Consider the following 14,155-nt stretch of genomic DNA (forward strand, 5'->3'; position numbering starts at 1 on the left):
GTCATTTGTTATAAACACAGACATTTTGATTGAGCAACTCGTACTGAACGAACGTGATTTACTTGATTTTGTCAAGATGGATGATATTTTGCAAATCTGACCATCTGATGAAATGCAAAGCAGGATTATTTATAATTTCTCCATTAGGTGATATGCAGCTATCATGACATGTAATTGCATAACAAAACATGAACCAGAAAATGGAATTCTTACAAATGTGTAGATTTATGCTTGAAGAGAAACGCCGCGCCACATGTGCATTGGAGGAAAGGAAAATCATTATGGAAGCATTTTAAGATTAGATCCACTGTTTCCTATCTGGATACATAAGACGCTCCCCCCGTAAACTCAGCACAGAACAGTTACTACCGACTTCTTATCGGAGTTGGAACTCCTTTTCATATGCATTTAGGGCCGATCTTCATGATCATAATGCTCCATGTTTTAGTCATTCCTCAGTTACTCTATATAAAAAAAAAAAGGCATGTGTGAGATCTGAGGTTTCCAACAACTGGACCACACCATTCTATCTTCAAACTTGAAACCAGGGCTAACCAATCCTCGTGTTTTTTTCCCCATGTGGCCTACCCGAAGAGTGAAATGGCCTGACTTTAGGCAAGATCTAAATGGTAGGGCCCATTTAATGGAATAGCATGTGGGATTTCCATGTGAAATGGGCAGGGATCCACACACATACGCTCAGGGAATGTATGAGAATTCAACCTAGTGTGTTTGGGATTTACACCATTATTGCACAATGATTATGTCTGGAAATACAATGGTATTTTGACCGTCCAATCTTTGGGATCAAATTCTTCCTTCTGGGGGAAAAAAAAACATTATTAAGTGAAACCAGAGGAAAAGCACTATTAAGTGAAACCTGCGTTCTGTGGAATCGGATCAAATTTCACAATTGATGGCAGTCACCTGTATGCATATGTAACTCAATTGTCACAGGTATAGGGCACATGTGGATGGACCAGAGTAGATAAAACATAGGCATCAATGTAGGGGGCTAGATGTAGTTGATTTCAAAATCAACTATAAATACCATTGCATCTCCTGCTGGGACTGATGATATGATAACTGGATTAATTCAACCATTCCAATCATGTCCAAATGCCAGATGGAATTTACATTGGACCAAATGCAATTCCATACCACCTAATCCCACGTTCCAAACAAGCCCCAAGGAAATTTGGGCCCCAATTCATGTAACCCAAGGCTAATCAAGACCACGAAACTCACAGCAACATAATCCACACTCAAGATGATTGTTGTGATATGCGCTACTGGAGAGCCTGGCCACAGCAAGCTTGGGGTCGCTTAATCGAATCTAAACTTTGGATGACGATCTATCTACAGTGGGTCCCCCAATTTTAATGGTTTAAGATCTGAACCAAGATATTAAGAAATGGGGTGTGATAATCACTCGACACCAAATTGATAAATAGCTAATTCATCCATTCGATTGCTACAACATTGCCATACTGGATAGAACTACCGACTCCACCTATAAAGAGCATAGAATGATGTAAATGTAAGTTATTTACAAACCATGAAAAAGGTCTCGGATCAACATCTTCAATTACATGACATGAGTCTGTCCCTTTAATCCAAGTGATACGTCACTGCACATTATACACAATTTGGGAATGTGACATTTTTAACTATAAAACACTAGCGAGAAAGCACATTTCACCAGAAAAAAATCATTTGGTGAAATATTACTAACAAGCTATGCTTAGTAAGAAAAGACTGTACAATGCCATGTGCAAATGGCATGAGCTTACCTTTGGGATCCCAAAAATGATATGAAATCATTTGATGCTTTAATCACCCTTTGTCTACTGTGAGATGTCTAGTCACCCATCAACCTTACACCTTGATACATGGCCCCAGGACGAAGATCATCCAGAGTGTCGATGCTTCTAAAGCCGCTCAACTCTCTTAGACCGGTCCAACCACGGCGAGTGAGGAAGTCGCGGAAATCATCTTCAGTGTACAGTGTCTTCTCTTCGGTGCGGACGGATTCATCATAGAGGCATATTTTTATCATCAGTCCTGCGATAATTGAATGAGTTAAATTTAAGAGGGAATCATATGATGCTCAATTGGAAGAGAAGGGCGCCTATTTGCTCAACCCAGCAGTGGTTCAGGTGGGGCCTGCCTACCAGCTATTGATTTGCTGGGCCATGCTCTAATATATCCAATACTGCAAAAACTCGAAAAAAAAAAAAATCGACCTGACTCGATCTCTAGTCGGGACTTGAAGACTTGACCGAGTCTGCGCTTTGACTCAACTCGATGTTTTAATAATTAATTTAAAGTATTTAGCATGGTGAAAAAAAAAAAAATAGCAAGAGAATAAAAATAATAATCAAAACAATACAGCTGCTTTGCAATCTGTAAATCTGAGTATTCTGCCACAAAAAAAAAAAGAGGACGGTCCCCTATGCATTTCATTCTTTCCGGAATGGAATGGTGCGCTGGTAGCAGGTCCTTAGCCTCCGAGAGGAGCTACCCTGTTTCATTCCTATCATTCTCATCATTTGTTTAACAAAAAATAGTGGACTGGGCGAGTGACCTAGTCAAGTCAGACAAGTCATATCAGGTTGACCAAGTTTTCGAGGCGACTCGATAAGTCTTGCTGATACCTGTCCAAGTCATGCTCACCAGTGAGTTTCCAGAAACACAGCTCAAAATCTCACCGAGTCAAGTTGACTCAGCTGAGTTTAAGTTCAGTTACCGAGTTTTGGAACTATGATATCTCACCTATCACATGATCCCAGCCATCTGACTTAAATGGACGATGCGATGGTAGTGAATTGTAGGGCACACCTATGAATGACCTAGAACACGGAAAGGTGGGCTCCGTGTGTAAAGTTATTGGGCCAAACAAATAGTGGATTAAGAATTGTATAGGAAACATAGAGGCACTGTATGTCAACTTAAACTTCCATATACAGCCATCTTTCCAGCCTTTCTGTCACATGCATATGACATCCAAGCCATGCAAAAGGTGGGAGAACCATAAATATCATCTGGAACAAATATCAGACTGATCAACCCATAGGTAGGCCAGACCTGTACGTTGAGTCAACTATCAAGTGTCGATTAATTTTGACAGTGTAACCCACCTGATGAGTGGATAAGCCTGAATTGCATCCCAGGTGATCTTCATGGTGTCGTCCACCACCTTCACAACTCGGATGTATTATGTGGGTCATCAGTGAGAATGACATGGCTGTATGTAAAAGTCCATACACTGCCTGTATGCAGACATTTCTCTTCCTTCAAAGATCACTATTCTATAACTAAACACAGTATAGACTGTCAAATCTGAAGTGAATTTCAAAAGTAGCATCTTCTAGATGAACACTTAAAAGCAGCAGCTAGAATAATAATATACGAGGTTTACCTTCATCAAGATGAAGAGTATATGTCCCAAGTGGCATGTCCCTGTCAAGGCTGCGAACCACCTCATCTTCATCCTCCAGCCAAAAAGCCCTTTTTGTTCTCAATCCAAAAGCAGATTTTATTGCCTCCTTGATAGCATCCGCAGTGCCATCAATACCAATCCTTCTGGTGTACTCCCCCCACTTTACTAAAATAACCCTTCCACCATATGAGTGATTATCCCCACCTGAAAAGAAAAGAAAGAAAAGGAAAGGTTAAAAAAAAAAAAAAACTGTTCAATAAAAATATTAGGAGGAAAGACAGACAACCATTTTATTGTGTGCATGCGCATGCGTCTTTTTTAACTCCAAAACATGTTGTTAGTGCATTAGTATAAAAGTTTGAACCATATGTTAAAATTCGTTCGTCGTGTTGAAAGTTTCCTCCTAATATAATGCATTAATAGTTAGGGCATATGCTTGAAGCACTTCCACCATGTGCTCAATCATAACAGGATGCAAAAGGATGGTTGTCATTTTTCTCCACAAATATAGTAGTTAGATTATCCAAGTAGCCTGATTTCCGGCCATTAACCAGCCTAGGTATATGAATTCCTGGAGCAGTATGCATCTTGTACAAGTCTACACGATTCCACATGGGAACTTATGTTCCCCAATGATGTACTTGTGTGTATAGATATATCAGTCATCAAGCTTTACCAATCTAAATTATACAAAGATACCATTCATGAAAGTTGATACTAAAGATACTGTGACAGATGGGACACAAACATAATGGGAAAATTCTTCAAAGGAGGCATAAATTGCAAAACCACCTTTCCCAATTAATTTTAAAATTGAACTTGTCATAAAATGCATAATGCATCCATGGCAATTGCATGACTTACCGTTTGCAGGGGTGTCTCTCCAGTTCCATGGGGGAACTCCATTGGCAGCAACTGCATCAGCTGCTGTGATAGCAAGAGGATGTCCGTCATGATCCAAACGCCGCTCCAGATTAAGTGTTGACCTACCACTAGCTGCAGAAAAAGCACAACAGCTTTTGTCAAAAACTAGAATGAAATTTAAGGAAGTATACAACAACTGACGAACATCCAATTCATAGCAACAGTAATGTCACAAGCTCAGAACACAATGATATAGAAAAGACAATCAAAGTTCCCAAGTCTAATGCATGAGCATCATACCAACCAATGGAACTGTGTTTAGCTGTATAATAGAAACCTTGTTTGGCAGTCAAGAATAGAGGTGTGTTATTAACAATCGAGAAGAACAAAACTCTCTCCCAAATGCCCGTCAATGAATGTAGAATAATATTTTAAAATGCAGTGTGAATGTTTATGTATATGTTTCCAAGTTCTATGACTGAAAATAGACCAATCTAGGAGATGCATTGGCAGTTGTTTTGCTCAATCCGGCCCCTGGGAAGTGGTTACCATTAATGATGGGCTGAATTTGTGGTTGGGTCGTTGGAAACGGTAGGAAATGGATTCCCATAGGAATCCAATTCTCAAACTTTGACCATTTTATGATTCCCATCTTTAAGATGGGTTGCAAAATTTTGGAAAATGGATTCTCAACAGTCTTAGAAGAATAAAAGGTTCCTAATAGCTTGTTCCTAGGATCGAAATACAAATCATAAACAAAATCTATTTCACTGAGAATCAAGGTATTCCGTATCGATAACGGTGGCCATAATGGTCACCCCCGTTACCGATACGGGTATCGGTCGCAACGGCCGATACGAGGGCATAACGACCATTATGAACCACATAACGGCTAAAAAAAAATCCCTAAAATTTTTGGAAAAATATCTAGAAAATCTAAAATAATTTAAATATTCGAAATCTGTATTCATTTTTTTAAAACATGTTTATGGTAGTGTAACAGTCCACTCTTTAGTGAGAGTTTTGTATTGGGTTGTCCTGTGAATTTATGAGCATAGTTATGTGTCTCTAATGTTTACACATTACAATCAAGCATTAGAATTAGAAATTGAAAAAAATACATATATACCACTTTTTTTTCGATTTTTTGAAAAAAAAAAATAAAATGGCCCTCAGAGCTTCTATTCACCTAAATCGCTTCAATCTACTATTTTAATCGTAAAATCCATAATACCAGTGGTCGAAATCTACTATAGAATGATATAAGAAAGTTTCTGAAATGAGAAAAAAAAAAAAGAAAGAAAAAGAACAAGAGTTAAAAATGAATTTACATAGAAAAAAGTTGTTTTTTCAACCATTACCGGCCGTTATGCCCCGTAACTGCCGTTACGGCCCTTGTAACGGCCGATACAGTCCCAAAAAACCAATTGCCCTGTTTCACCCGAGTATCGCGTAGCAGTCATGGCCATAACCTATACATATCGGCCTTTACGGTTTGTATCATAATGGATATGGAACACCTTGCTGAGAATCTTTTTCCTGAAAACATATTCACGAAACTTTTAAGATTACAGGGAGCCAAACTTTAGTGATTTCAGAATGCCACAGTTTATGATATATATTCTTACAAATTGAATAGAGTTACAAAAAGGCAATTCATGATTCCATTTTATTCCCCTTCTCTATGGAAGTCATGAACCCTGCTATGGCTCACAGTGAGTAGGATTTTAAATCACTCTCCCCACACATGCCAATGGGACATGTATACAAGATACGGCATGGCCGTCAGGTGGCCCCACAATCTACATGCAATGGACCACAAATAGAGCTAGTCTGGTCATTAGGTGGTGAAGTGGGTATGACACATGTTGAATGTTCATCAGTTCATTCACTTTGATTTGCTCATATACGTCCAGCTAACCTGATGATCTGACCAGCCTATTGTTTTGGCCATGAAAGTAGGCGGACCAGATGAACAGCAGTCCCGCACATGCTGAAACATTGGCAAGTATGAGGAAAGTAGGAACTGAAATCCTACTGTCAAGTATGAGGAAAGTAGGATCTGAAATCCTACTGGCAAGTATGAAGAAAGTAGGATATGAAATCCTACCCTCCACATATCTCAAAAATCACACATGAATGATATGATTTCCCAATTAGCCACACCACTGGCTCAAAGAAAGGAATGTCATAATTTCATGAACCTTAGGAATAGGATGCTTACGATACATCTGTAAGAATGTTGGCAGATAGTTTTGTCGGAATATTTTCTGCCAAAATTTATATTTTATTGGGGTTTTTGCAAATAACTACCTAAGGGCATGTTTGATTTCCGGGTGAAATGGTAAATACCGTGTAAAAAATTAATAATTATTTCCCTGTGCATTTATATCATACCTGATTTGACTGCTTACTTTTTGACACAAAAACCAAGAATATTGCAAAATATCCGTGGGTCCCACTGTGATGCATTTTGCTTATCCACACCATTCATCCATTATTTCAGTTGAATTTATAGCATGAATAAAAAAATGAGGCATATCCAAAACTCAAGTGGACCATGTCATACGAAAAAGGAAATTGAATACTGACCGTTAAAAACTTTGTGGGGTCCACTGTTTCTTTTGGTGTGGGCCACTTGAGTATTGGATCTAATTCATTTTTTGTCTCGTGCTTCAAAATATTGTAGTAAAACAGATGGACAGAATGGATATATCATATGCATTATCATGCGGTTCAAAAATTAAAGTTACCTCTTTTGAACCAATTTCAAAGACACGAATTCCTATGAATTTTCAAACACGTGAAATAGGGGGAATTACCGTTTACCGTGTATTTACCATCTCTTTGAAAAAACAAACAGGCCCTAAATAATAGGGCATTTGTAAACACCCACATACAAATAATACATTTGCAAATGACCACATTGTTGATTTGTGGTAATTGGAAATATCCAATTTTGTTTTTATTTTTTTATTTTTATGGTTGATTACTTTTTTGGCATATTTTGAAAAAACAGATGAAACTACCCCTTCCTTAAAACCTCACACTGTAGCTAAAAAATAATAATAACAAAATTATTTTGTGGCATGTTCCATATGGAGGAGAATTAAAGGGTTGATGTTCTTCCCATGGAGAAGAATGTGGCATGTTCCACATGAGCATTTTCATCATTTTTTTAACCTTGCCAATGGAAATTATGAAAAACTAGGGAAATGTGGGTATTTGCAATAACGGTGAATTAATAATGTGGTTATTTGCAAACCATATATTTTTATGTGGGCATTTGCAAATAACCACTTATTGATGTGGGAATCTGCAAAAGCCCCTATCTTATTTCTACCAGGTGGTACTTGAAATGAGCAAAATATCATTTTGAGAACAAGAGGAAAGAGATAGAGTGTCCATTAGGGTTTCACTTTCCATGCTGTTCCAAATGTAAGTTCAAGATATATTCAATTCAACAAATGTTGATTTAGGAGTACCCTAGAACAAATTGTCACTATTATCATCATTAGAGATTTCTCCAAGTTATTTGCGTTGGCTTTACGAATTATGTTTTTGTCACCCATTCCTATCTATGGCTCTATCCTCTTTGGCGAACGAGCTTCATAGCACTTCTCACCACCTCAGTTCATAGTACTTCTCCCCAAAGTCCAATCAAATTACCCCAAAATACTTTGATTTTAAAGCCAGTTTTCTCAAATGGAAAGGAGATTCAGAAGGAATTGTAAATAAACAATGATGATGATGATGGTGGCAATGATGGTGAAGATGATAAATGAATCAAATAGAATTGTAGATGATAATATTAATATTGACTTCCTGGTATCTAATCATTGCAGATGCTATAGATGGCTCCATATAGATAGGAATGTTACAAAATCCCAAAATTAACTACAATTAGATGTCGCATAATGAACTACTTACGATGTGATTATATCCATTTTTTTTTTCTAGATTTCAAAGTATTATTTGATATTATTTTTCTTGAGCTTGATAACATGCTATGATTTGGGTTCAAGAGTTTTCATTTATGGCATCAGAGCAGTCATGTGATAGGCTGTGTGATGTATTTCAAGCAGTTTTTTTTTTTTTTTTTTTTTTTTTAAATCAAGGTTGATGACCTCCAAACAGTATGGTTGCCTTCTATGCATGCTGAACATGTATTTCTTTTCTTCGTTTTTTTCTTTACTCTTAAAATAAAATTTAAAAAATAAAAATAAAAAATAAAAACCAAAAATTAAAAAAAAAAGTGGAGATTATTGGTGTTGGGATCTTGTCTCAATCAGTTGAAGGCCAACTGTACTTGATCAATCGTGTAGATTCCCTGACTATCCATGAATAATGTGTTTGATATCAAGCTTCGATCCATTTAATTTGAACTCTTTGGCCCATGTTGTTCTGCTGCTGTTGATATGGGGTTGAGTTGCTCGTCATCGAGCCTTCATGACCAATTGGTGGAATCATATTGTCAATCCCTTCAAAAGAAGGGGATTGATGGGAGTCATTTTGATTGACAACAATTGTTTAAAGTATGTGGGTAGAGCTGGACACGAGCCAAACCGAGTCGAGCTTGGCACAGCTCGGCTCGGTTTGGCCAGCAGCTTACCTTGGCTTGAATTCGGCTCGGTTCGGTCCTCGAGCCGTGTTGGCCAACTCGCTTGGTTTGGTTAGAAGCTTGAGCTGAGTTCGAGTTCAAGCTATCAAGCCGAGTTCGAGCTATCGAGTTGAGTTATTATTTAGACTTATTTAAAGTGTAGTGAAGTCGAAAATTGTAGAACCCAAATACCCAATATGTAATGTACATAAAATCTAATGCATAAAATTCAAACTTACAAATGGAATCAAATAGAAAATATTACAATTTACAAACTTGCAGTGTTCACAAGTTCACAACATCAACTTAATATGCTCCATAGGAGGAGTGCCTTCCCGGCATATAACCATAGTCACATCCATAATAGTTACCTCCTGCATATGAACCGGATCCATCAATCCATCCTTATATGCATTTTTGTATTTTTTTTACCACAGGAGATTCGTTTGCAAAGCTCGAGTTCCTATCTAATTTTTCACATATAAACTCGTTCACCTCTCCTGAATCAGAAGGTGGATAGAATTTTCCATCATGCTCTTGTATAGTTTGAACTAAATCTTTCAAGCTTTCTTTGTGAGCAGATTTATACATAGTACCCAACACCTTGTAAAATGCACAGAGACTGGAGAGAAACTTAGATCGTTTGTTACTCTTCTTCTTTTTACTCGTGCTCGATCTTGCTTCGACATTATGCTGTCATGGAGGACGACGTTGATGTCTAGAAGCCTCTTCTATATTACGTTTCAAGGCAAATTGTAATCACTCTTCTTCCAATACTAATAATCTAGCTTCCTTGACTTCATCTTCTCTACTAGTTCTCTCTACTCTTCGTGTAACAGAACTTTCGCTAATTACAACTCCTGTGGAAGCTTTGGATGGGGTGAAAGGTTTCTTATTTGAATCTAGAATGGCCTGAAAAAGAAGTTGGATCTCATTTGAGGCTTTAGGACACGATTTTGCATCACCACCCCGACAAGATAGGTGTAACCTAAGTCAATTAGTTTTGTCAAGAAACTTTTCCCCACACAAAACACACATAATCTTCATTTTTCCGGACCTTGGTTATTTGATTAGAGAATTGTAGTCCCAAATGTCAGTTGATGGGTCAGATGATGACGACATATTTATACTCAATCTTTTGAAAAAATTAGTATTTTGACACAATTACGAATCAAACAGAAATTAAAAACGAACAACTAAATGTAAAAGCTAAACAAAAGCAAATAAGCAATAATGAAATATGTTTTGATATAGGCATAATATAAATAATTGAATAAAAGTCATTGCATTTCTTCACAAGTCTAATACATTCAATTCAATTACGCAGTACACCACTTTCAATAGAATAGAAATAATTTATAACCTCCTTCATGTAGTTGTTGTTGCAGGTGCAGTCTCGTCTTGAGACTTGATCTCCTCCTCATCCTCATCCTCAATATAAAAACTATTATCTCTTCAAATCGAATGCAACCAATCTTGTGTACAAATTAATGCTTCGACTGTTTTTGGTGAAAGTGAGCATCAATGCTTGCTCACAACCCTACTCCCCATGTTAAAAGCGAATTCTGATGCAACTGTTGAAATTGAAAATGACAATGTCTTGTGCCATCACCGATAGTGTAAGGTATTTTGATTCACTACTCTTATCTTCCACCATCCCAAAACATCAAAGTCTGAGTCCGAGCGCTTTACGATTGACTCTTTGAGATACGAGTCTAGCTTTGATTCATTTGTCTGATCTTCTGTTTCTTCATATGCTAAGAAAGACATGTATTCACTAAGCGCATTGTCATTGCTTGCAAAAACATCTACAACTCTAACTTCTTTAGCACCTGTTGTAGGTAGAAAATACAAAGTGTACAATCTTTCGATTGCGTCACGAACCTTGGAGGTTTCGATTACCGCCCTTTCAACAGAATAAATCTTCATAAAATAGAACCTAACCAAGCCCATCTTACAACAAGGATCAAGAACAAATGATAAGCCAATGACAAATAGTATTCGTCCTGGTACTTATTAAACTTCATTTGCATACCAATTGTCATCAATCGTATAAAATTTAGACCTTCACTGGCCCTTCTTTTAAGGCTTCCTTAATCTTGTAAAGAGATAGACGAAACAGATTTACAATGGGATACTTATTTTAAGGAATATATATATATATATATATATATATATATATATATATATATATATATATATATTCGTGCAGTCATAAAAAAACTTTGAGAAACTTGTCAACTTTTTTTTACTTTGCTCCAATCATCTTCATTAGACAACCAAGAATATGTTTTGTCACGCACTGCATATTTAGAAATGCAAGCTCCAATTCCATGGTTGAATCCAATATTTCAAAAGTCAAATTCCAACGTGTACATATATCTAACTTCAACGTTTTGTGAGATGTCACATTCAAACGTTAGATTATATCACTCTATATACACAATCTTGAAGGCGACCCCATTATATATTTTACACTCTTATATTCTCTATAGTGTTGTCAATTGTTTTCAGCCCTTGTTATACAATCAAGTTTAGTATGTTAGCACAACAACTAACCTGGAATATTTTCCCATCAAAAAAGAAATTTCCGATTGCCTTGAACCGGTTACATAAGAATGAAATTATACTGTCATTTGCAGATGCAATATTTAAAATTATTGAAGGGATTTTCTTTTCAATGCCCCACTTTTATAGACAACTGTAGATGCAATATGAAATAACTAGACCAGAATGTGGCGAAAGTTCAAAATTCTCTTGCAGAGTTTCCAATCTTCATCAACGTAGTGTGCGGTTAATAAAATGTATCCCTTTCTTTGACTGGACGTCGTCCACAAATCAGAAATCAAACTTATTCTTGAGACTAATGCCAAAACTGCTTTCAGTTTCATCTTTTTGTTTACATACATCTTCATACACTCTCTTCACAATGACGAGGGAAGCCTTCTCAACTTGAGAGTTAAAGAATTTACAAAATCCCATAAACACTTTGCTCTCTACCATTCTAAAAGGTTTCTCCTCAACGATCACTAATCTTGCATACCACTCTTTTAGCTTCTCATTATAAAACTTATGAATGGAAAGTATACCTTGAGAGTCGTCCCCTTTAGCCTTGGTAAATGAAAGCAATTATTGGCCTGGAATTGAAATTCTTGGTCTCTTTGAACAACTCTGTCTATGCCTGTTTAAATGAGTAGTTGTCCACCTAGGATTCTTAGTGTATAAACGTTTGCAATGAATACATCTTACCTTCAATACACCATTAACCATGACTTCTTCAAAGTCATCCCACATCGCTGATCTTTACTTTCCGCTGGCCGAAGTTGAAGAGACTTCTCCCTCCACAATAATAGGAGATGTGGCTAACGCACCAACATCGGGGGTAGTTGGGACTTCCTCACCGGTCATTTAAAAGTATAAAAATGTAAGAAACTAATTTTTAGGCATTTATCAAAACAAAGTGGTGTCAACTTACATACCCTTAAAATTTTCTAGACTTGCCTAAAAGCCTAAATCAGACACCCATTCAAGGTTGGATAGATTGGAATGCTTTCATTTTCTAATTTAAATGCCACGCCAAAATTCCAACATCTCCTTGCATCTCTCCGGAAATATTAATCATGCATTTGATTCCCACGTCCAGTGTGTCCACACAAAGTGTGGATATTTGACAATGGAAATAAATGCAAGAAATATACCCAGAGAGAAATAGAGAGACGAACTAAAACAAACGTATGCATTTAAAGTAGAATAAATGAAATCATACCGATTTGTCCAACCTTGAACTATCTAAAAATGGGACAATTTGAGGATTTTTTATGCCTGTAAAACACACTATATTTATACCTGACAACATAGAAATCCTCAAATGGGCAACTGATTATCCTATACAGTGTTCGAAATATCGGTATCGCACAATGTATCGCACCCTTGGGATACAGATACGTATCGGTTATCGCATGGGATATATCGTTTGTATCGCATAATTTATCGCACTTTTTGAGAAACATGGGGAAACATTGGGAAAATGGTTGAATTTTTCAATGAAACTTCAGGGATTATTACAAAAGACCTTAATACACACTTTTAAATCATAATATCTTAAAAAAGAAGTGCACATAATAGGTTTCCTTTGTATAGGGTCTAAGCTATGCGTTGTCTTATTGAACTCAGAGAACTATATTCAGTATCCACCCCATCCATCTATTTTTCCATATCATTTTAGGACATTATCCAAAAATTGAAGCAGATCCAATAATTGGGTAGACCATACCATAGGTAACAATGGTGATTGACCATTAGTGGGCCACAAAAGTTTTGGATCATGCTGATAATTGTTTTTTCTCTTCATTCAAACTTATGTGAAGCTATCAGCGGATTGGATGCCTAATAAAATATAGGAAAAATTAAGGTGCACCTTAGGAAGTTTTTAATGGTACCATGTTCAACTAATACTGTTTCCTTGAGTATAGTCCACCTGATAATTGGATCTTCTTAATTATTAGGATCATGTTGTAAAATGATCTGAAAAAACAGATGGATGGAGTGGACACAAAATACACACGTCAAGTTGGCCCCACGGTACGGTTGTGTGGTCTTGGGTGAGGCGGGGTCTCACCTAATCCACTCCTATAGTACTGAGTAAACTTATTGGGTCCACCGTAAATGTACATGGTTTATCCATGCAGTCCATGTGTTTTTCCGGCTCATTTTAGGGGTTGAGCACAAATTTGAAACATATCCAAAGGTCAAGTGGACCATACCGCAAGAAACAATACCAATAATGATTTGCACAGTTGAAACCTCCCTTAGGGCCTATAGTGATGTTTATTTTTCATCCAACCTCTTCATAAGATCACAAAGATATGGATAAAGGAAAAGAATAAATATCAGCTTGATCCAAAACTTCTTTGGCTCCTAAGGATTTTTTTTAAATGGTAGATGTTTAATTCGCACTATTTTCTGTGGTGTGGTCCACTTGAGCTTTGGATATGCTCATTTTTTGGGCTAAAAATCATAAAATTATATGGTAAAATGGATGGATGGAGTGGATAAAATACATGAATTATGGTGGGCCCCACAGAGTTTATGTAGTACACTACTCACTACGCCCGCTTCCTACCACACTACGAAGAAGGCGGTGACGCTCCTGCAACTCGAGTGGTACCAACGGTTCAAAGTTACATGGCCCCACCATAATGTATTTATTATATCTACACCGTTCATGAATTTGGAGAGATCATTTTAGA

General features: G+C 37.0%; 1 protein-coding gene across 1 annotated transcript in view; it reads right to left on the minus strand.

Annotated features, from left to right (window-relative positions):
* Nucleotides 1–1,491: 1,491 nt before the first annotated feature.
* LOC131246249 (trihelix transcription factor GT-1-like) overlaps nucleotides 1,492–14,155 on the minus strand; it is a 53,310-nt gene continuing 40,646 nt past the window's right edge. Inside the window, exons 3-5 of the mRNA XM_058246177.1 lie at nucleotides 4,307–4,438; nucleotides 3,422–3,646; nucleotides 1,492–2,064 (exon numbers count right to left, since the gene is read on the minus strand). Of these exons, the coding sequence (XP_058102160.1) occupies nucleotides 1,862–2,064; nucleotides 3,422–3,646; nucleotides 4,307–4,438 (560 nt within the window). The 3' untranslated portion in view covers nucleotides 1,492–1,861. The remainder of the gene's footprint in view (nucleotides 2,065–3,421; nucleotides 3,647–4,306; nucleotides 4,439–14,155) is intronic.

This window comes from Magnolia sinica, chromosome 5 (assembly GCF_029962835.1).
Source record: "Magnolia sinica isolate HGM2019 chromosome 5, MsV1, whole genome shotgun sequence".
Lineage (NCBI taxonomy): Eukaryota > Viridiplantae > Streptophyta > Magnoliopsida > Magnoliales > Magnoliaceae > Magnolia > Magnolia sinica.